The sequence below is a fragment of the Marmota flaviventris genome, chromosome 1 (genome assembly GCF_047511675.1).
Source record: "Marmota flaviventris isolate mMarFla1 chromosome 1, mMarFla1.hap1, whole genome shotgun sequence".
Taxonomy (NCBI): domain Eukaryota; kingdom Metazoa; phylum Chordata; class Mammalia; order Rodentia; family Sciuridae; genus Marmota; species Marmota flaviventris.
In genome coordinates this window covers 94422144-94447162 of record NC_092498.1, presented here as the reverse complement: position 1 = coordinate 94447162, position 25019 = coordinate 94422144, and the positions used below count along the sequence as shown (strand labels likewise).

Genomic DNA, 25019 nt, shown 5'->3' with positions numbered 1-25019 from the left:
AACTTTTGTGTGTCAAAAAATATAATCAACAGATGCAAAAGGCAACCTATGGATTAGCAGGAAATATTTACAAATTATATATCTGAGGAAGGGGTTAATATTCAGAATGTATAAATAACTTCTATAACTCAATAACAATATATCAAAGGATTATAAAATAAGAAAAGGATTTGCATTACATATCTCCAGAGATGAATTCAATTGCTCAAAATTGAATGGAAAGATGTTAAATATCACTATTCAGAGAAATACAAATAATAACCACAATGACATATCACCCATATCATCATTAAGATGACTATTATTAAAAGAAAAAAGAAAAGAAAGGAAAAATACTTCAAAATAGAAAATAACAAAGCATTGGTAAGAAGTGGAATAACTGAAGACCTTGGGCGCTCTTGGTGGGAATATAAAATGGTGCCACTGCTATGGAAACAATATGGTGATTCAAGATCAGTCTCTGCAACTTGGTGAGGCCCATAGCAACTTAGTGAGACCCTGCCTTCAAATTTTTTTTAAAATATTTATTTTTAGGTGTAGATGGACACAACACAATGCCTTTATTTTTAAGTGGTGCTGAGGATCAAACCCGGGTCCCGCCCGCGCTAGGTGAGTGCTCTACCGCGGAGCCACAATCCCAGCCCCAGCTGCCTTCAAATTTAACAAAAAATAAAAAAGCCTGGGGATATAGCTCAGTGGAAAAGTGCCTGGGGTCAATCCCCAGTACCAAAAAAAAAAAAAAGCCAAATGTCTTCTTTGGTATAAGGAGAACAACTAAGAACAGAGCAGGGAGGAAGAGCATGAGAAGAAGATTAACATTAAACAGGGATGAGAGGTGGGAGGGAAAGGGAGAGAGAAGGGAAATTGCATGGAAATGGAAGGAGACCCTCACTGTTATACAGAATTACATATAAGAGGAAGTGAGGGGAAAGGGAAAAAAAAAAACTAGGGGGAGAAATGAATTACAGTAGATGGGGCAGAGAAAGAAGATGGGAGGGAAGGGGAGGGGAGGGGGGATAGTAGAGGATAGGAAAGGCAACAGAACACAACAGACACTCGTATGGCAGTATGCAAAAAAGTGGATGTGTAACCGATGTGATTCTGCAATCTGTATACGGGGTAAAAATGGGAGTTCATAACCCACTTGAATCAAATGTATGAAATATGATATGTCAAGAACTATGTAATGTTTTGAACAACTAATAATTAAAATAAAAAAAAATAAAAAATAAACAGTGCTATCTCTTTGTACATATAGCTCTGCCTCCTAACTAGTTCAGGATTTAACCCCCCAGAAACACTTGCAGAAAAGCTGAATTAAAGAGCAATTCAATATGTATTATTGAATGTTTCTCCCAAAAAAGTTGTAGAAATAACACTCTCATCAACAGTATATGAGTTCTTAATCTAGAAAGAGAACTAAAGGGGAAATCCACTGAATGCTTAGAAATGAAAAAGTAAGTGAAAAGGAAGAAATGAATATCTTTAAAAAAGCAACACTTTTGCTTTCTAATCCAATTGCCAAATCAATGGTAGACTGGAAGATACATTTTAAATGAATTAGAAATGAAAAAACTGACCTGTAGGTTCTGTAGTAGAGGTTTTTGCTGGTATCTGATTTTCTGTCACCTTGTCTGGAAGTGAGTGGGTATTTGAGACTACTTGTTTCTTGAGGGGAGTGTTCTGACAGTGAATTTCCTGCAAAAATCAAATAAAGAGGAATATTTTATTTTTCAAAACTGTAATTTTATCTTTTATAAAGTGTAATTGTATATTTTTATAAAATCTTATAAAATTATTAAATGAAATAAGACTATTATTAAATATTATTCTATATGTTACCTCAGAATAAAAAAGACAATGTATATAAAAAGGTCCAGATTAGCTCAAGTCCTCAGTGCTAGTTTAAATTCTTGTTAATTCCCAGTATGTAAATCTTTTTTAGAGACTAGGAGGCAAGAGGGAATTACAATTTGCATCAGAGTTCAGTTTTACATAGAAATTAAAGTGCAAACCATGCAAAAGGATAAACAATTCCCACTATGTCACTTATCTCAATCCATACCTAAAATATCTGGTGGCGGTTCCTATATCAGGATTCCACTTAACAGTTACTCAAGAAGGTAAAATTCAGAGAAAGCAGAAAGGACAAAAACATATCACAAAGTAAAAGGAGAGAAGAAAAAAAAAAAAAAAAAAACCCTGCATCTGAGTCTTTTTATCATGAACAAAGTCATAGAAGATAAATATTCATTTTTTGTTTGTTTGAAGACTTTCCAATTAAAGCAATAACAGAAACAACCAAATATTGCCTTGCCCGATTCTCCCAATAACCCTCGTAGCTATGTCCTATTATCTCCATTTTATAAGTGAAAAAACCTTAGGCACATAAGAGTTAAGTAACTTTCACACACAGTGACTAGCAGTGCCAGTGCCCAAACTCAAGTATCCTTGTTCAGAGCTACTTATATAGTTCAGAGCAGCATATATTTGTTCTGTATATTAGAAGTTTTGGATGTACAAAAACAAAGTAAATTCTCAAATATATATTGCAGACTGTTTTAACCACAGACAAGGAGTCTGACAAGGGGAAAACAGAGATAGGGCAAGAACATTTCAGAAGTGAGATGAATGGGCTGAGACTACCTTTAGAGTAAAAAGCTTATATACAGTAAACACTCAAACATTTATGGAGTAAATGAATAAACCAACCACTATGGTAATAATGGAAAGCAACCATACTAATTCTCAAAGGCTTAAGTAAAAGCTTTAAAAACATAAAGCCAAACATAATCACTATACCCCTCTTCCCTTTATGGTGGCTCACTGCCTGACAATAAACACAGCACTTAGAGTGCAAGGTTCTGGGGTCAGGTCTTGTTAGAAACCCTGGTGTCAGTACTTAACAGTGGAACCATTGTTGGACAAATGATTTACTTACCTCAACTTTAGTCCCTTACCCAGAAGAAGGAAAATAACTTCAGTATTATTGTGAGGATTCAATGATACAATGTAATAAAGGTATCCAAACATCTGGCATCTTGTAAGCATTTAATAAATATTAACTATTGCAATAATCTTATCACCTTCATCTTCTTCTCTTCTTTATTAGTGTCACCTGTATACTGTTCTGGACTTTGTTTGCAAGTCAAACTCTGCCTGCATGGCCCTCTTCAAAAACCTTTTAGCGTATCCAAACAATCCTCTTTCATAACAAACACCCTAAATCTTTATCTCCTTCACTAAATATTCCCTCCACTTTCATTCTAATTAAAAAAAAAAAAAAAACTTAACTCTCTGGTAAAAACAGGACTTAACCTACAACATCTGAAATAAAAGTAGTTCTCTCCCCTAAACCCTGACAACATGACAATAGCCTCCTCATTAATTCTTAATGTTTCCATGATATTACCTCTTTTTTAAGTTGCTTTTTTTAGGGGCTTGGGGTTGGGGGGATTGAACCCAGGAGTACTTTACCACTGAGCTACATCCCCCAATTCCTTTTATTGTTTTTATTTTGTGACAAGATTTTGCTAAGCTACTGAGACTGGCCTTGAACTTGCCATCTTCCTGCCTCAGCCTTTTGAGTCACTGAGATTGCAGGTATGCACCACTGTGTCCAGCTTTAACCCTTTTAAAGCTCTTATTCTTTGAGACTAGCCATTTGGTTATAGTGTACTCTCCAGCCTCTCAATCCCAACTCATTAGTATCAGTTAATACAAGAATCTCTCCCCCGCATTCTCCAACACATCTCTAGTTCAAAACCTGCCATCATCAAGATGACATCAGAAGCCACAGGGCTATCCAAACAATAAATACCTCAGCCTCTCAACTGCATGAACACTTTAACTCCAGATACTTTTACTATTGCTCTAATGCCATCACCTGAAATCTATTTGTGCTTCTCTGAAATCCCAAACCCAAATATCTCACCATAACCACATCGCCAACCTCTCTAGCCCTCTTGCTTAGGAATTATAAGATCCCATTCTTTGGTGTCATAGATACCTCTGGTTATTTGATGCTTTTCTTCCTTTCATCTCTACCTAATTTCTTATACCTTCATCCAGTATAGATCTAATGACCCTTCATTGAAACTATTATCCTACCAGTATATTCAATTTCCTTAACTTAAGCATACTTCCATTCCTCTTGTCTGATAATATCCCAATCCTGGAACAACCCAACTTCTCTAAATCTCTATCTAGGCTCTTTTGACATACCTAGAGAAAATTCACCTATGGAGTTTTTGGTTCCACTATAAATTTATAGTCTCAAACTGGGCGTAGTGGCACATGCCTGTAATCCCAATGACTTTGGAGGCTGAGGCAGGAGGATCACAAGTTCAAAGCCAGCCAGCAACTTAGTGAGGCCCTGAGCAACTTAGCAAGACTGCTTCAAGATAATAAACAAAAAAGGGTATGGATGTGATTCAGTGCTTAATCACCCTGGGTTTAATCCCTGGTAAAAATAAAATAAAATAATAAATAAATTTATGTTCTCACATCACATCTAAGTCTCAGCAGTACTCCCTATTTTTTGTTTCTCCGTTAGCCCTCTCTTCCACCATCCTGTAAGTACTACACCTATTACCTTTCCTTCCTATACTTGATCTTAGCAAAAGGCTGGGAAGTGGTCACCTTCTTTTTCTTAACAATGAACAAAATAGGCACTATCATACAGATAGTCCATCAGTTTTCTGCCATCATGATCCTAAGACCACCAGTACCTGGAGTTTCACCACTTCTTTATGTATGTATGCATGTATGTATTTTTGTAATGCTGAGGATTGAACCCAGAACCTCACACACGCTAGGCAAAAACTCTACCACTGAGCTATACCCTGCAGCCCCACCCATTTCCTTTTTATCACACAAGATTGTTCAAATTGGTTCTGTTCCCATCACTGTGCTCCAAGTTCATTCACAGTCACCTCTCTCCCTTCAATCTTCTTAACTTCTCTAACTTTTTGCTTGCTACTAGGTATTTTACATTGACACAAAAATTGACTTGAGTCTCAAAAAGCCAGAAAACAAACACAAACTGTACCTTGCTTCTTCCTCCCCTCCAGCACCAACTGCCTTCTCTCTCCCCTTTAGAACCAAACTGCTAAGAACTGCCTACACTCACTGGTTCTACTCTTCACCTCCTCGGTTCTCCTCAATCTATTACTACGGCATTTTTCACCACTTCACCAAAACTGCTCCAACCACATCACAACAAACTTACTTCAAACCCCAGTAAACTTGATTCAACCCACACTTGACAATACTGACCACGCCTTCCCTCCCCAAGCTTTCCTTCTTCATTTGACTTTAACACTGTACTCAATTACATTTTCCTCCTATCTCTTTGCTGCTTCTTTTGTGGAAAGGAGAGCCCTGAACTCCCTATTACTATGTTCAGAATTTTGTTCACCTATATATGCCACTGTCTGGGGAGGAATTTCATAGGCTTAATGGAATTATGTAGTACAAAATAGTTAAGAGCCATTGCCCTATACTCTCCAAAGAACGGGAGGAAAACCAAGAGAATATACATTATATATATATAATGGCAGGTCTTCAAAGAAAAGATAATCAAAAATGTCAAATGCCAATAGGTCAAGCCAGAAAAAAGTGGGGACTGAAAGTGATCACTGAAGATCACAAATGGGGAGGGGATAGTGGCAAGAGCCTAAGTGGAGAGACCTTAAGTCAGGAGAGAAGAAAAAAATTGGAGACAGTACTCTGTGAATAGTTTGCATCCAAAGGAGGCAAAATAGTGAGGAGCACAGAGCACCTGGAGAGGTGTTGTAAGATAACAGCAGCCCATTGTATGCTGGTGGCAAGGATCAGCACATTCTTTCCTTCCTTCCTTCCAATTCAAACTTATGGCACTCCTACTCTCTGCTTATTCCTACTCCAGACAGAAAGAACAGGAAGATAAAGGTAGAGAGAGATCTGAAAAATTGGGTACATTTGAAAAACTGCAAATACTCTGTATGACAGGGCTGAAGCACATCTCTGGAAGAGTAGGAGAAAGAGTCCAGCAAGAAGTGACACATTTCAAACCAAGCTGTTCACGCATTTTTCTCATGATATTTATGGGGAGTTCCCCAAATTTTAAGCAAGGGAATACATGAATATTTGCCTTTAAAAAATATTTCTCTGGCAGCCATGAGGAAGAAGGATTAGAGAGTAGCCAAATTAGAAACAGGGTGTCCAATACAAAGCTTATAACTGGACATATGTGTTTATGTGCATGTGCAATAAGGGCAAGCAGATGGGAAGGCACAAATAAAAAAGGGGAAGAAGCCAAAGATCTTCTAGATTTATTTTTTACATGATGAAATATAGAATAAAACAATAAGAAGACAAAGACTACCAGGAAAAGGTTTTGCAAAGAATTACTAGACGATCAAGCCTAGAGTTCAGGAGTGAGATAAGCATATAACAAAGCTGAGCTCATCAGCATTTTTGCCTTTGGCTGAATTTAGATGGGACAGGGACTTCCCAGGGCAAATAAGAGGGGGAAAAGAGGTTGAGGTCAAAACTCTGGGAAGGTCACTTATTAAGCAAGAAAACTGATAAAAAAACAAAATCAAGCAGGTAGACCTTTCTCAAAGAATGCTGATTACATTTGTACTTCGTTTGTCCCTACCATGTTTCTACTAGCTCAAAATATATTCTAACACAATACCTTGTACGTAGTAGGCATGTAAATAAAATAGAATATAGTCTACATTTAAGTCAGCTTTTGTTGAAGACTGAAATTTGATAAGAATAAAGAAAAATTGGGAAGGTATGTGTTAACAGAAAGAATTACAGATCATATAACTATGGTATTTTGAGAAAGGTAAATAGTCATCAATGACAAAAGTAGATTCTGGAAAACATTTTGGAACCAGCATCTCAGGAGAATTAACTATCTAAAATTGAATGGTGAAAATAATTTTTTATTTGATTTTAAGGTCATCAGTGAATATGGTAGAGTTCCCCTGAAAGAGAAAATATCGTAAGAAAAGTAAAGTTGTTATGTACATTTAAGCGGTTTATGAAAGGAAAGTGTCTAAGCGGTTTATGAAAGGAAGGTGTCACACTTAATTGAACAGGAAAATGTGTAAAAAATTTTGTTCTACAATACAGAACTACAAATTAGATACCTACACTACTTAGGTACCAAGTTCGCTTTTATCTTTTGTTTACAATACCTGCTTTGTTTCTAGTTGTTTGCTCCTCGAGTTTTCGCCTTTTTCTGTACTCCATAAATTGCCCTTGTCAAATCGGCCACGAAGACATGCTAGTTCCTTTTCACGTTCCTAAACCCATCAAAAGTAGTATTTTACACAAGAGCCAGTTTAAAAATTTTAAAGTTCACATTGCAAATAGAATAGACAAAATTTCCAATTTGCAAAACGTGGCACAGAAGATCAAGACGCTATTTATCTCAGGTAAAAAGACTGGTATCAGAATTCACATCTTGATTTCTAGGTTCCATGCTGAGACCATGCAATAAAAAACTTTAAATCCAACAAGCCATACCTGCTTGAGCTGTTGGGCTAAATGGGTAGTAGATGAACATGCGTTTTGCTTAAATAATCTTTCTTGAATGGCCTTTGTATTTGGAGTGATAACGTAAGTTCTCTGGGGTGTGCTATGAGAGGGACTTTCTTTGCTGTGTTCTTGACAACGCTCTCCAAAGCGTTCCAGAAAAGGCTTAATTCCTCTTCCTCCTACAGACAATATACACATTTTTGTAGGCTACTCAAAATAAGTCATAATTATAATTTCTATGGGAAAAGTTATAAATCCATTATAGTTACAATATGCTTTGATTCTATTAGGAACCTAAATTCACAAAGAAAATATTCACAGAATTACTATATAATTCTATTTAATTGCATGTCCTTAAATTAGAATTCAGTTCTTTAAAAGAGGAAAAAAAAAAAAAAAAAACCCAAGAATTTTGGACTTGGGATATTACTCAGTAGAACACTAGCCTAATACAAACAAGGCCCTGGGTTCCATTCCCAGCACCACAAGAGGAAAAAAAAAAAAATTAAGAAGGTAGAGTAAAAGGGCAGTGAGGATTAGAAAATTCTCAAATGAAACAATAATAATTTAAGTGGTCAGAAGTAAACTACATATAAATTAATAAATCTCCCTTAAAAATAAGTGTCCTGACCATTATACAATAATAACTTCTAACTACTTACATTTCTAGAGTTCAATTTATTTTATATTTCTCTTACAAGTCTACTACATGAAAATCTGCAGTTCCCCCCCACCAACCAAAAGAAAAATTATGAATTATCCAACTCAACAAAGGGATGTCTTGATTTTACAAAGTCTTAAAACAGTACTTTTTTGAAAGAGTATGTTACATTTATAGTAGGGCAAATGATGTATATGTGACCTCCTCCATCATATAAAAATAAGCTTATTTATGTCAAAGGTTAGTAAATAATTTCCTATAAATCATCAGAGTAAATATTTAGGTTTTGTAGCCCAAGTGACCTCTATTGCAACTATATAATTCTTCATTATAGCATGAAAGCAACCACAGGAAAATCTGTTAACAAAAGGATGTGGCATTGTTCCAAGAAAACTTTCTTTGTTTTTTTTTTTTCTAAAAAAAAGGGCAAAATTTGTCTGTTGTCATACTTTGAGGACTCCACCTGTCACTTATTACCACTTTGTACCATATCTCAAACTAGAGTCCATTATGAATACAAAGAAACACCTAAATTAAATATCTCTAAGGATCTGGTAATGTGATTCTGATTACACACAGTAACTAAGAATATAAAAAGAATGCTTCTTATCTAAGCCTGAAGTTTTAGGAAACTGGAATTAACTAGTCCTATTCCATGTGAAGATATTGCTTTCAATTCCTCTTTTTTGGGGAGTATGGGGCTGCTGGGGATTGAACCCAGGATCCTGTACATGCTAGGCAAGCACTCTACCTTTGAGCTATACCCTAACCCCTTATTTCTAATTTTCATTTTAGTCCATCTGGAAACTCGCTAATAATTTCTACTTACTCCATTCATCTTTCTGTCTACTTTCCCTTTAGGATAACTAGTTTCTGGGAAGATTTTATTTTTCAGATTAAAATAATCTTTCCAATGAAAAAAGAACATAGTTCAAAGTCAATACTATCACCATTTATTTGTGCCATATTGTTCAGTTGTGCATTTCTCAACCAACAATATGTGAATTGTGCCAGAAGATATATGTTTATCATAATATAATAGAGCATTTCATGGAGTATCAGTTTACTATGGTAAGAAATACAAACTTCTATTTGCATGCATTCACACACAGTACACACATATGTAAAAATAACTGAGAGTGATGTCATTTGTATGCACACTCACTTCTCTGTTAGGGTGACTTCACAATGAAGGTTGAGAAGCACTGCTCTGCACACCTGGTTACAAGAATGTTTTTTTCATTTTGCCCCTAAAATGTGGTTCCCAGTTACATATGCTTTTCTGCATCCAAATTAGTTTTAAAAGTCCAAATTAGTTTTAAAAGTATCTAACAGGATTATCCCAGGAAAAGCCTGTTTAAACTGTTAAAATGTAACAAGACAAAAACTATGACCAATTAATAGGCTAGTAATGAATAGTCATTCAATCAATTAAAGCTCAATAAGAAGTCTTAGAATGTTTGGGCACTTGCCATGGCAAATCAACATCTTATCACTCACAATTAGAAATATTCAAAATGCTGAGAACATATCTTAAATATAGTCAGCAGTAACTTTAGATTTTTTAAAAATACATAACCTGGTGTTGTAGATTTGTCTTTAGATTGAGACTGCAGACAAATTTCTGATTTTAGTTCTTCTTTGGATGGAACTCTCTGGGTTAAAGTTGGCTTCACAATTGATTTCGATACCTCTGTTTTCAGAGGACTAACAGAAGTTTTTTGAAGTAGCTCAGGATTTTGTACCTCACAATTTTTAGCACTGGTGATGGATGTAGAATATTTCGCTGGGGAACAAGTAGATTTCTGAAACATGATAACACTTAAAGTAAACAATAACATTCACAATATTTATAGGTAGTCCTATAACAAAACAATTCAAATCCTATGGTAACCTCTATATAAGACTTATGAAAAAAAACTTCATGACCTCTGATGGTTCAAACTGGTTTGAAAAAAAAATAAAATCAACTTACAAAATGCTATTATTTAAATTATAATATGTAGCTTAGTCCACATATTATATGATAGGTGACTCCCTACTTTATAATTTTTTTCATTATTGTTACTAGTATCTTCATTAAATTCTTAACTATAGTAGATAAAATTATAGTTTTAATCTGTATTTTGATTAAGCTAATATCAATTCAACCAAATACAGGTTGAGTATCTCTCATCCAAAATGCTTGGGACAGAAGTGTTTCAAATTTTGGACTTTTTTCATATTTTGAAATATTTGTAATGAGGTATCTTGGCAGGTGTGACCCAAGTCTGAACATATATAGCTTAATGGCAGAGTGCTTGCCTAGCCCACATGAGGCCATGAATTCAATTCCCAGGACCAAAAAAAAAAAAAAAAAAAAATCATTTAAATTTCATATACACCTAAATACATACCCTGCAAATAATTTTATATGACATTTTTAATAATTTTATGCCTAAAACAAGGTTTCTTGCTATGGAGTTTTCCACTTGTGGTATCATGTCAGTTTTCAGAAAGTTTCAGAATTGGGAGCATTTCAGATTTCAGATTTTTAGATTAGGAATGCTCAACCTATATGTACCTGATGGCTAACTATAAATAAATTATTCAATATTTATGATGTAGGGAGGCACTGTGCTAAGTGCTATGCATATTAATTTTTTCAGCCCTGCTAATACCCTTTTTCCCCCATTTTACATATAGAATAATAAGGCTTTGTAAAATTAAATAATCTGTGCAAAGCCACACTTATAATTATTTGGGAAAACTGCGACTGAGTACAAGTCGAATTCCAAAAATTCTATACTAAAAGATAGTGGTCAAGAACATGACACTCTGCTTCTCACTTTTTTTAACATGGTTTTTTAAAACTTTCAAGGTAATACACTTAAAGTAAAAAAGTTTCAGATATTTGAAAAGAACATACAATGAAAGTATCCCCCCAAAATAATACTATTTAGAAATTTGCCTTCCTGGAGGCAACTATAGCCACTAATTTATTATGTCTTTTAGAAATAGTCAATATCATCTAATTATTTGTATCTATATAGCATTCTAATGGAGGAATTAATTTTTAGAGCTTACCTTCCCTTTGATGACCAAGAGGCTCTGTCATATCATTATATACTTTGGATCTGCATTAACTAGTGTAATTTCAGTTGCAAAATGCTAATTTATCTTGGAATAGATTACCAAACTTATGATTTTCACTTTCTGTAAAACTAACATTCTAAAAAATATATAAATACATCGTGCATATACTATAATATAAATATCTATCTATATATATCATGATTACTAGTCATAACAAAAAAGATTTTTAAAAACCAAAATGGTATTAACTCACCAAAGAGCTGGAAATTGAGGCTGTAGCCAAAGACTCATCAGCAGCACTAGAGGATGGGGCTTTATTCAAAGAGGCATCGCCATCGCTTTGGGAACAGCATGTAGCTTCCTGCTTAACACTGCTGCTATTGATCCTAGCAGATGCTTCACTTGCAGAGGAAAATTTGGATAAACAAGCAGTACCAGGCTGTTCTTGTACACTGTTTTGCTTTGCAGATGAGTAACTTACATCATCTTCCCAGGAGCAAATCGTTGCAGCAAGATTGGCCAGACGGCCCCTTCTCCCAAGTGGGGTTGCTGAAGTATCTGAAAGGGGTGGTCTGGGAGGCGAGGCTGCCTTTTCCTCAGATGGCAATGATAAGAGTGCGCTTTCAGGTATATCATCTAAAGATATTTTCAAAAAAAGTTAAAACCATGTTTAAGAGTTATACTCATGTATAATAACAGGATCATTCCATACAGAATTTTTAAATGAGATTAATAGGTTTAAGAACCAGTAAAAGCTTTTGTATGCATAAAATACCAAGATACTTAAATTTAATAATAGTTCTTCAAATCAAATGATACCTAATCTAAATTTAAAAAGAAAACATTGTTTAACACCAACTTTTTTCAATTTATTGATCTATTACAGATGCTAATATACCATCTATTTAGGTTATATTTTTGAAATTAATTAATGATATTATAACACCACACAATTTAAGATTAAATATCCCACAGGAACTTTTTGTTTTAAAAATAAATTAGTCCAGTGCCCTACAACAGAATTTTCTGACAATGAAGTTCTGTATCTATGCTCTTCAATACAGTATCCCTACTCACTCGTAGCCAATAAGTACTAGAACTCAGAAACTAAATTTTACTTTAAATAATTTAAATATAAATAGTTACATATACCTAAAGGCTACTATTTGGATAGCACAGAGTTAAAACAAATCAAATGTTTTCCTATAGTTAGTTCATTTGGAGATAAATCCCAAGTAGTGATGATTTAACTGATGAAGAATTTAGACCTATATGCATACAGAGTATGTACCCAGGGAGGCCAAAGGTTATGCACTTCCTATTCCACAAATTCAATCAAAGAAAGAGGTACCCCTCTTTCTGTTTAAGGCTTCTACCCGTGCCTGCACTTTCAATTCTTCTCCCTCCAAAACCTTCTAAGGGATCTTGCTCCAAACAACCCTCTTCCTCTCTACAAACTTTTTTCTCTGAATATTAAATATACTCAAGTTTCTTTCATCTTAAAAATTAGTATCTTCTTATCAACATCCACACTCTTAATTCCACTGTTAGGTATAATTACAACGTACCTATAAAAATTTTTAAATAAAAAATTTAAAAACCATTTGTGTTCTTTAGCTACTATCTTCTTCCCTGTGCAATATTCAATCACCATTAAAATCACCTGCCTACACCACTGCCCTGAAGTTGGTTTTGCTACTGAAACTATATGCCAGTACACACTAGCATTGTATTCTTGACATCTCTAAAACATACCACTGGTATTATGTTATGGAATTATGAAATGGAATGTCTTTTTCATTTAAGACATCATCTCAGCTGGGCACGGTGGCAATCACATGTAATCCCAGTGGCTCAGGAGACTAAGGCAGGAGGATCATGAGTTCAAAGCCAGCCTCAGCAAAAGTGAGGTGCTAAGCAACGCAGTGAGACCCCGTCTCAAAATAAAATACAAAATAGGACTGGGGATGTAGATCAATGGTCGAGAGCCTCTGAATTCAATCTCCAGTAACTATCCCCACCCCCCAAAAAAGACATCATCTCTATGAGCTTTCTGTCTCCATAGTCTATCCATCATTGTCTTCCAACTGCCAGTTACCTCCATTTGGCTTTCCCACAGGCATCTCAAATAACATATCTAAAGTAGAAATCACCCCCAGTAAAATCCCCTTCCTCTCAGCAAATGACCTCACCAACTGCTCAATCAGTGAGACCAGAAATATCACCTCTCCTCCATCTAGTCATTAATTCCTATAGATTTTACCTCCTAATCTCTCAAATCCACTTTCTCCTTTTCACTTCCATGAGCCTTCAACATTGTACACCTAGATTATGGTATTAGCTTTTAACTCAACTTCCTGCTTTAAATCTCTGCCCTGCCCAATCTCTTCTCAATTTTGATACCAGAGTGATCTTTCTAAAACATCTGCCTGCTTTAAACTCTACTAGTACTTACCACCCCATCACCTCTAGTTAAACCAAACCAGGATCCTACTGCCTTTTTCAAATTTATCATTTGCTTTTCTACCACAGGAGTTGTGTACCACACACCAGCTCTTTACACAAAGTATATTCATACTATTTACTTCTGTGCTTTTTATATATTATTTTTTCTGCCTATATTATCTTATCTAAAACCAGCTGTCCTTCAACGTCTGTTTACCAGCTTTTGATTCCCCCAGAAAAGGTTCCCTGACTACACTTTCCCTGATACCCTTTTACATACTTCTGTCATTTTCCTTAGAGTAAGCACTGCCTTTAAGCAGATGACAGTTTTATTATATTGTTCTAGAAATGGACTTAATATATCTCTGGTTCTTCTAATTAATCTCTATCAGAAAGGCTTCAGATAAATTACATTTTAGTATAAATCCTCAAACTGATTTATACCCAGTCTTGTTTAGAATTTAATAAACTGTTTATTACAAATACTTGAGTCACAATTTTCATTTCTTTTTTGGGGGAGTATCAGGGATTGAACTCAGGGCACTCTCAACCACTGAGCCACATCGCTATTTTTATATATATTTTTTTAGACACAGTCTCACTGAGTTGCTTAGTGCCTCCCCATTGCTGAGGCTGGCTTTAAACTAGCAATCCTCCTGTCATTTCTTAAAATCAGAGAAGATCTGATGCCTTAATGAGATTTACTGTCAAGACTGAGCTAGGCATTTGCTAATATTTGCTTTCAAAATGTTCAAAAAATCACTGCAGTGATGCCTTATGCTCTCAAATTTATAGGACCCTGCTTTTTAATATTTTTTTTAGTTGTAGCTGGACACAATACCTTTATTTTATTGTTATGTGGTGCTGAGGATCAAACCCAGCGCCCTGTACATGCTTTGCATTGGCGAGTGCTCTACTGCTGAGCCACAACCCCAGCCCCTCATTGTTTTTTGACCAAGTATAAAACCACAACCTTTTGCTGTTGTTATTTTTTCTTTAATTAAGAAAAATATACACTTTGCTACCCATGAATATTTCCAATAAAACAATAATGGAATGTTATCTGTTCAGGCACATTTACTCATTAAACTCCTCAAGCTTTATAAAGAAACATGCTTATTAACCTCACCCACTGTCAAAATTAATAGGTAGATGACACCATAAACTATGTGAACTCTGTTATGTACCCAAAAAGCATCAGGGAGGTCAAAGCAATTGAAAATAGGAGCATTAGGGTCAAATCTTTGGAGATTGGATTTTAGCTTGCCAACCATGGCCATGGTTCTTGGCCTCTCTGAACCTGGTTTTCTCTTCTATAAAATAAAGATAATAGTAGTTATATATCTAATAAGATTGTTTTAAGAATTACATACTATTAGAACAAAAAATGTTTACAATATATTTATAATGCCTATCACATTAATGTCATAGCTGCTCTTGAGATTAAGATCATCACTGCCAGAACAGTAGTTGTAAAGTACCATCCAATTATTATCAAAATTCCAGTTAAAAGAATTCATTGTAATGGAAAAATGCCCAAAATATATGTAGTCCATCCATTTTTTCAGATCACTTGATCTAAATTCTGGCTATGTATCATAATTAAAGAACTTTTAAAAAAATAAAAAAGTATACCTAGGGCTCTACCACACTTTTAAGATTTTAATCCAACAGTCTAAGTGATTCTGAGACGCGTGGACCAGCTTGAGAACCACAACTTGAAGTATGCTTCCTTAGATAAGAAAGCACTGAGTAGTCTACCCAGATGATTCTATTTACCAGCACAGTGCTATTATCTAATACTACGCTGTCAACTTACAACGAACTATGTATCTGCACACAACTTCTCCCAGAACTGAGCTATTCCTGCACTGGCTACCTACCTGCACAGAGCTGTTTACCAGCACTTAAGCTGTCTACCTGCTTCTACCTGTACTCAGCAGTCTACCTGTACTACGATGGCTCACAACTAAACTGTTTGGAGCCAGGACATCTTCCTACCTTGAGAAGTTTTATAGGTTTACTTTAGGTATATCTTTACAAAGATGTCACAAAGTCGTCTTTGAGGACACATGGGAAAAAGTTCTGTCATGTGTTATGGCCAAAGAAGGTTCTGCTTTTTGTTTATAAACATTCGGTCACTGATAGTGTTTTACCTCTTTGCATTGGCTGCTAGCAAAAGGAGAACCTTAGGGCCTGTATGTAGTAAACTAACTTCATCTTTCACTTCTATGTTCTTCCTTTGCATATTTTCTGTCAACCCTAATTTCCTTATTTTTCTTGTTACAATACAATACAAGTATTTTCATAAGTCATCCCAAGCATTTTGTTTGGAACAAGTCAGGAGACAAATAAAATTGATCACAGCTTGAATAACCCTGCTGTATAATTGTTGATTTATTTCTCAGGCATCTCATCTGATTATAGGTGCATGAAAGGCAAAAATTCCATCACTTCATCTCTTTTCTGCACTGTAGCATAAGAATTTGCTTTACAGACGCTTAATTTTTTTTTGACATTTTTCTCTCTCCTACTAAAAAGTATTACATAGCTTGGTACTTGAAGTATATTTAATTAGTCAATCCACGAAATAAGACTTCTTAAATACAGAGCTAAGAGTTAGCACTGCTAATAATACCTAGTCTAGTTTTTTCTCTACCAGTTTCATTGCAAATAGATGGTAATTCAGTTATACGCTCAATTTCTGTGAAATAGTCCAAGAACTTCTTCTGATCTACTTCAATAAGAACATAACCAATGTATACATATACTACAGGTATACAAACCACTGGCAAGCAAATGATACTCTTACGTATAGATTAAACAAAAACATTTATCTATAATGTGTTCATAACTAATAAAAATTTCAAAATGCTAAGTTGAATATTATTGAAAGAGATTTATGGACCAGGCCAGCCATATAACTTCTACCTGTCATATCATTATCCCAATGTCGCCGCTGCTCTGCGAGCTTTTGCATTCGTGTTTTAACTGAGGAGCCTGAGGTTGTGTCCAATCTTGACTTCAGCCCTCTCCCCACGCCCAGCAATGATGCTGGAACAGCCACAGAATCACTGACAATAGCTGATGCTTGTGGCTGCACCTGAGGAGATACAGGACTTGGAGAACAAGGTTTTATAGTCGCTGACTCAACTGGTTGTTTATTTTCCACATCAGAAACTTCTGCTTCAGTGCTGTCAGAACAACGTTTTTTTGATGGTGATGGCTTTGTACAAGATTTCACTACATTAAAAAGAATAAATAAAAAAAGACACTCAAAAATCTGTAATTTCTTATAGCATAAAAAACTTGAAGTAGGTATTTAACATTAATGAATCATTATGTTTCTCTAATATTTCCATTGTTTTTAATTACAAGAAAAATATGAAAACTATTCAGTAACTTAGAAATATGATATGAAGGACTTTAAGTGATCATGTAATTTTGGTTTAAAATTTCTACTGAAAAGAAATTTATTCTTAAGATACAAGCATAATACTTGACATAGTTAATGGAAATAAAAAGTTCATACTTGCAGTGTTCTAAGATATTAAAGATCACCATAATCTAATCATTTCATTTTTAGAGAAGATAAATCAAGCAGTTCTCGAGAAATTAAATTACCCAACTAAAGTTATACAGCTTAGATAAGGGTAAAAAACAGGTTTTCTGGTTTTTGAAACAATCTTTCATGGACATTTAACTGACAAGCAAGGGTAGAAGGGCTGGTCAGTTTTAGGAGGTTTAGGAAAAGCAGGGACCGAACAAGCAATACCAAACAAATTCTTAACATTTTACATTTTAAACTTCTATGAACACCCATAAAATAAAGTAAAAAGGCCCTAAAACAAAAAGGATGTATCTAAATATAAAGCATATTACTTCTATCCAGGAATGACTTTCAATATATCTCAGAAAAATTAATATTTTAAAAAGTAAAAATGTGAATTTCATATAAGGTGAGTTTCATTGGCTTTCTAACTTAAGTATTCTGTTCTGGCAGTGACCAAAGTACCATTATCAGGAAGTCATGACTGCCCTCATCAACACCAACTTAATCAAACACAGTAATGATACATTCTGGTCTTTGGTAACTCATTTATGGAACTACCTTCTAGGAATTCATCTAACAATTTTTTAAAAAAATGTTTCTATGTTAACATGCAACACTGCCTGAAAATATAGAATTCTGCAAGTTTATAGTAAATATTTCAATTTGAGTATCAAAATGAAGTTCCAAACACTAGTTTTCAAGTATATAGTACTCATTAGTATAAACTTGTGACACAGAAAAAAGGATCCTAGATTGGGCCAGGTCCCTGTGTTTCTGATTGAATACCAAATAATATGTAACATATTTCCCTCCCTCTTTTCAGAATATAAAAATACATGAAAATAAATTATCCTTCTAAGGTTAGTTTCCAAAATAACTAAGCCAGCCCCATAGCCTCTTCTCTGCTTTTTTTGTAACATTGTTTTTCCCTTGTAATGATCTTTTTATATGTATTTTAAAGTTGTACTAAGGAAGATTATCTCTAGACTTTTATGGAAAAGTCCATACTCAAGAAAAAAATTAAAACAGCTTGCTAATGCTATCTGAGTATTCAGAATTCAGTAAAGAATTGGTTAAGATTCCAGTTGAGTTTGGAATGGGGTGCTTGTGTGTTCTACCATGTCTAGAGATTAACAATCTAAATTTCAACCCAGTCCTAAAGAGTTGGTTCAGCAAACACAAGATGAAAAAAGGTTCATTAAACCTCAAGCATTTGTAAGCAGTCTGCCTTTTGCTGCCTTGTTCATATGAGACACCATCTAGGAAATGAGTGGTCAGCTACTCTGGGATTGTTGGGGTGAAAAATTCCACAGTACTGCCAATATAAAGTGTTACTCTGCTCCTTTATTTTTCTTCCCTTGGGGTTTTTAAGAATAACTGGAATTGAAGAAAACAAAGTTCAATTATTTTATTTGAAATATTTCTTAAACTCTACTCCAGCCTAAAAGGTTTTAGGCCCTCAGAGGCATATTTGTTTCCAAAAGATCTTGATTCTTTTGCATGTATAATGAAATTCACATATTATATCTTTCAAAAAATGGAAATTTTACTTCCCCCCATGCGAAGTCTTTTACCTTCACCACCAGATAGGGGCTGCTGGTTACTTGCTTCTGAAAGTGGCTCTCGGGCTCGCTTAGCATGAGTGACAGACCTTGGTGCTGCTGTGGGCCTCTCAGCTATCTTTCTCTGAAGATTCTCTCTCCTAGCGCGGGTTCGCTCAAGCAGTTTCTAAATATGTATTAGAGAATGTTAAAATACAAGGTTAGTCAAAGGTTCACAAAATTTCAGGTATCTTCCAAAATCACCAAATGGATAACAGTTAAATATATTTCAAAGGATAATTCCAAGTCATTAAGTCAAGATTTCACTAAATGAGCACCCCAATGTCAGAATGATTACAGATTAAATATGAATATTAAGGATCAATAGAATATGTAAAGATATAACATTTTAAATCCTTTCTGCTCAAATCAAAAGATATAATCTATTTTCTCACCCTTGTGATCTGCTTTGACCAATAAAATATGGCAGAAGTGATATTCTAAATGATTTCCCATCTTAGACCTCATGAAATCTTGCAGTTTCTGTTCTCCCTCCCTTAAAATACTGCCCCACATGAAAAAGCCCAGGTTAAGTCTGCTGGCAAAAACATGGTTTCCCTGACAGCCAGCATCAACCAGATCCATAAGTAAGGTTATTGTAGACTATCTAGGCCCAGATAATTTGTCAGAACACTAACAAATCCTGCATGACCCTGGGGAAGACCAGCAGAAGAACAGCCTAGCTGAGCACAATACAAACTGACCCACTGAATCATGAGATATAAACCAGCTGTGGTTTTAAGTCAACATGTTAGGCAGAATATTGGTTCCCCAAAGATGTTTATGTCCTAATCCTCTGATCTGTGAAGGTTACCTTAGAACAATAGTGACTTTGCTGATGTGATTAAGAATCTTCAGAGGGGGAGATTATCCTGGATTATTTGGATGGGCCCAAATGTAATCACAATGCCCCTTACAAGACAAAAGGAGGCAGGAAAATTGGAGACAGGAAAAATTTGATAGAAAAATAGGTCAGAGTGGTGATTAGTAGCTTTGAAGTTGGAGAAAGAAGCCACAAGCCAAGGAAGGCAAGGGGTGTCTAGAAATTACAAAAAGCAAGTAAATGGAATTTTCTCTAGAGCCTCCAGAACAAATGAAATCTTGGCCCCAAACACTTGATTTAAACTCAGTAAAATCCATTTCAGACTGTGATCTACAGAATTGAAACATAATAAATGTGTCATTTTAAGCCGCCAAATTTGTGGTACTGTGTTACAGCAGCAAAACTAATACAGTCACTAAGATAGAAAATCTTGGCAAGCAGCAAGAGATAGCTGACATATTAGTCCTTTCATAAGACACTTCCTAAGAGAAAGGAAAAACAATGCAATCTTATGTTTTATTTAATTAAACATCAACATATTATAAAATAGTTTTAAGTTCAAATGTTAGTCATCCTGTGAACTTGTAAATACTCTTTTCTTGCTTTGAATTACCTGATGTTTTTTTCTGAATCAGTGTGATGTAAAACAATTTATTCTCTTTCAAATGGACACAACTAAAGAAGAGATGCAGATTCTTACAGCCTGCACAAACAGACATAGCAGCAGTTAGTGCAAGCTGGAGAATTAAATCTTTTTAATTCCTTAATTAAAACAGAATAACAATTTTTAAGAAATCCTCTGAGCATGCAAAAGGAGGGAGAGCTGTTTTGGGAAGAAGGCACAACTCTCTACTCTTCTGAGGAATGATTCTCATTTAAAATCAATTGGAAGAAGTGACACTAATCAAAATGTGTCACTGAAAGCCATTTATTAGCCAAATGCCTTCCAAAACACAAGACCTTTACCCTCTAAATAAAAGTCTCCTTGATAAACATAAAAGTGATCATAATGTTACACAAATTCATAAATGTCTAATAGTTTTCAAGATAAAATATGTCACTGTGTAGACACAAAACTAGCCTATTTATTCCAAGATGTGTCCACATTCCATTTCATCAGTTAGAATACTTATGAGTCAGTACAGCTTCAGTTACCATGAGGAATGGGTCACAACAAAAGAATGTGGTTTTGCATTCAAACACACACAAGTATTCTATTGTTTGCATTACATTCAAAATTCCCAGATTTAAAAAAAAAAAATTATAGCAGATAAGGAAAAAAAATCCCTAAGCTATAAAATAAAGCTAGTAAACCCCAAAGTATTACTTTAAAAGAAATTGTATATCTAAAGTACATAAACTAAACTGCTCAATAAAGTATAGGTAGCCCTTCATCATAATATTGTATCAAGAATTTAAAGATTATGAGGCTGGGGCTGGGGCTCAGTGACAGAGCACTCGCCTAGCACCGGCGAGGCACTGAGTTCTATCCTCAGTACCACATAAAAATAAATAAATAAAATAAAGGTATTGTGTCCCATTACAACATATATATATATATATATATATATATATATATATATATATATATATAAATAATTTAAAGACTCTTTAAACATAATATTCTCAAAAGGTAGAGGAATTTTTAAAAACACACTGCAATAACTAACATATTTTGGAAATAAGATTTTCCTCATGAATGAATCTCAGATAACAGAAACTGTATCCCTAAATTTCTAACTTAAATTTTTCTAGAAGATATTACTGATTTCCCTCCCTTTTTAAACAGAATAGACTCAATACAAATTAACTTCTTATTATTTTCAATGTGCTCTAGCAGATTTTCTCCTAGGCCAACACAGAGACTTTCATTTAATTCCGGAAAACAGAAAATCTCCTTTCAAAATGGTAGCAGTATTTTGTTTGTTCATTTATACTAAGCCATGCATGCATAGAAAAATATAAAGTATCTCACGATAAATGATAATCTTTACAAAGTATTTTATTTATTTATTTCTAAGAGATGGGGGCTTCCTATATTGCCCACGTGAGCCTCAGCCTCTTGGGTAACTGAGACTAAAGGCACACACTACCATGCTTGGCCAAATAATTTTAGTTATAGCCTTTTTCCTTTTTAAAGTTCCAATAAAAAAGCTGTTACTTGTCATACAAAGCTCTGGGTTTACTATACTTTGACCAGTTACTATTACTCTTGATCAGACGTCAAACAAAAAGGCTATATCAATATTCTCAATAGTTCACCTATGGTTTTAAATTTACCCAATAAATACAACAATCACTTACAATTATACTAAACTTAATATAAAACACTTTCAGTATCTAGCACACACTAATTCATTTCACTTTCAAAACTTTATTTGGTGGTTCTCTTTCCACTACTATTTTTCAGATGAGAAACTGGGACACAAGTAACAGGATATGTCACACAGCTAAGTAGCAACAAAGCATACTATGCGCATGTACAAATATGTAACAAATCCCATCAATATGTACAACTATAATGGACCAATAAAGAATGTGGAAAAACAACAACAACAAAGGAGCAACAGGCAGGATTCAAAATCCAGATCTGAGTCTGAGCTCTTAATCATTTTGCCATTAATTGTCTTAACTAAATTACTTACTCTTTTTAAGAATTTGTCAGCAGAATTAATTTCATATCATTATTTTTTTATTAATTTCATATAATTATTTTCTTTATTTATGGTTGGTCCATGAAGAAAAACATTAGAAGATATTGCCCTGTGGATCATCTAGATCTTAATTCAAAGAAATAAGGTAACAAAAATTTATGACCACTTGAAGGCTGGGCTGGGGCTCAGTGGTAGCTTGCTTGCCTAACACATGCAAGGCCCTGGGTTCGATCCTCAGTATCACATAAAAATAAATAAAAAAAATAAAGGTTTAAAAAAATATGTGTATATATAAACACCTGAAATATGAACAGTCACAGAATACTTGATATATGAAAGATTAATGCCAATTTTTCAGATGTGACAATAACATTGTTATTATGTTTTTAAGAGTCCTTTTTCAATATTTAGTGATAAATATTGAAGTATATGTATATGAAACTATATGATATCTAGATTTGCTTCGAAATAATTTGTGAGGTAGGTGAGAGGGAGTTACAGTGAAACAAAATAGCAACAGGTGATAATTGCAAAGAACAGATAATGAGTGAATGAAGGGTTATTATACTATTCTATTGATTTTGAAATTTTCTTCAATATAGAGGAACATTGCCAAAATGTTCTCACAGGTTTGTAAAATAATTTGCACTCAGTGCCTGTCTGCTATGTTAATTCAGCAAAATGGTATTATATGTGTTTGACACTGGGGGAAATGCCTCAGAATAGAAATAGCCTCTGCCTTCATGAAGCTCAAGCTCTGGCAGAAAACTAGTTCAACAAGTAAAGCACTGAAGAGGCAAATGCAAGGGAGATGAATACTGTTACTGTGAAAGGTTATTCACCTCTGAAGAAGGGAGATCAAACTGAGGGCTGAAGGTCAACTCAGAATTTGCCAGGCAGAAAGGGCAGGGAGAATGAGTGTGTAGGTCCAAGTGGCAGCAGGGAGAACTAATACAGAAGAGTCTTGCTCCAGGAAGAGTTTAGAATGAGTCTAGCCTTTCCCATTAAGAGTTACCAAGAGGACTGGGATTGTAGCTCAGTGGCAGAGTGCTTGCCTCGCATGGGTGAGGCATTGGGTTAGATCCTCAGCAGCACATAAAAATAAATAAATAAAATAAAGAGATTGTGTCCATCTACAACTAAAAAAAATAAAAATAAAAACAAACAAAAAAGAGTTACCAAGAGAATGAGGTCCTAATGCCCTGGCATTCATGTAACCAGACCTCTGCTGCGATGTAGGATGGCATTGGTTATGAATCACCCTTGGGAGAACTGAGAAAGTAGTCTCTGGAATAGTTTTTTGTGTTCTGTGGTTTTAAGAAGGAACCCGTTTGGGAAAGTCACTTTATACTTACTTTCAATCCTTTCAGACAAGGAACTGTAGTTCATGTCATTGTGAAAAAATGTTATGAATGCTATTATTAAGCACCTAACAGTTGGGAAGCAATTCAAATAGTTCACTCATAACCAATTAAGGAAAAGATGTCAAAACTGTTATTCCAACTGCAACTTTTCATAATACAAACTATATACATTAAACCAAACATATTTCTAAACACATTCTAAGATTATCTAAACAAGAAGTTTCTTTTAACTAAGATTTGTACTAGTTTTATTTTACTTTTAAGTGAAATAAAGACGAAATTTTCAGAAAACCTTCAAAATGCTTCTAGTTACTAAGGAGAACACACATTGTTGTTTTAAGGACTTCTAGTCTCATTATAACATAAAATAACGTATCCTTTTTTTACTTCAATTTTAGTGACAGATATTTATTGCATGGCCAGCCCTATTCTTTAAACTAATTTTTTTAAAAATCCTGGATTTTTCTATTAGAATCTTTAAACAAACTGATATTTTGTATCCCAAAATGACTAAATATATGAAACACAGAAAGACGGCTTTGTGAATACAAGTAAACTCTGTTGAAATCTTTAGTATCTTAGCGTTAAGGAATTGTAACTACATCTCCCCAAAACAATGTATTACTACTTTCCATTGAATTTTTCAATTTAGTGTAAAAAACGTTTTTAGGCTCACTTTGTAACAACTCAAAACATGACAGTTTGAAACTTGCACAACAGCCTCGTGAAAGAAAAAGAGGAACTGTGCTGGAATAAAAAGGGAATGGACTAACCAGCAACACGAAACTTCCGAATGTGTCAACGAACACTCTCAACATGAAGCTAAAACTAGAATGTCAAAAGCTATGTAATGTTTTGAACAACTAATAAATAAATAAATAAATAAAATCAAGTCATTTATATGCTAAAAAAAAAAACTAGAATCCCCGGTATGAAACTTTGCAAGTTAGCAGAGCAACGGAGTCTGAGGGAACCCTGTTGACTCTGGGAATGAGTACAAAGGTTCCAGCACCAGCTTATTTGACAGGTTTTGCTGTCGTTAACAGCATCCTTAAATGCACACACGTCCCACCCTGTGAAACCTCATCAGCGGGCCGCGAGAACCCCGCAAACGACATCCCATTTGATTTCCCGGCAGTGGTTGCACACACACAGCTGAGTCACTGGGCACCAAACTCCACCCTACAAATGACTCCAGCTTTTTCCAGCAGGACTTGTTCCGTCAGGTCCCAAGCCTCACTCTTTGGGGAAAGGAGGGAATGGACAGGGAGGATTCCAAAGGGGTATTGCTGTAACCGGGAACGCCA

The 25019-nt window shown here is 34.8% G+C and overlaps 1 protein-coding gene across 2 annotated transcripts in view; it reads right to left on the bottom strand.

Moving 5' to 3' along the window:
• Positions 1-25019, bottom strand: part of Anln (anillin, actin binding protein) — a 59734-nt gene that overhangs the window by 34224 nt on the left and 491 nt on the right. For both annotated transcript variants that reach the window (XM_071608451.1, XM_027939672.2), the window contains exons 2-8: positions 18845-18998; positions 16649-16960; positions 11526-11908; positions 9777-10002; positions 7525-7715; positions 7194-7301; positions 1581-1698 (exon numbers count right to left, since the gene is read on the bottom strand). In XM_071608451.1, coding sequence (XP_071464552.1) covers positions 1581-1698; positions 7194-7301; positions 7525-7715; positions 9777-10002; positions 11526-11908; positions 16649-16960; positions 18845-18998 — 1492 coding nt within the window. The remainder of the gene's footprint in view (positions 1-1580; positions 1699-7193; positions 7302-7524; positions 7716-9776; positions 10003-11525; positions 11909-16648; positions 16961-18844; positions 18999-25019) is intronic.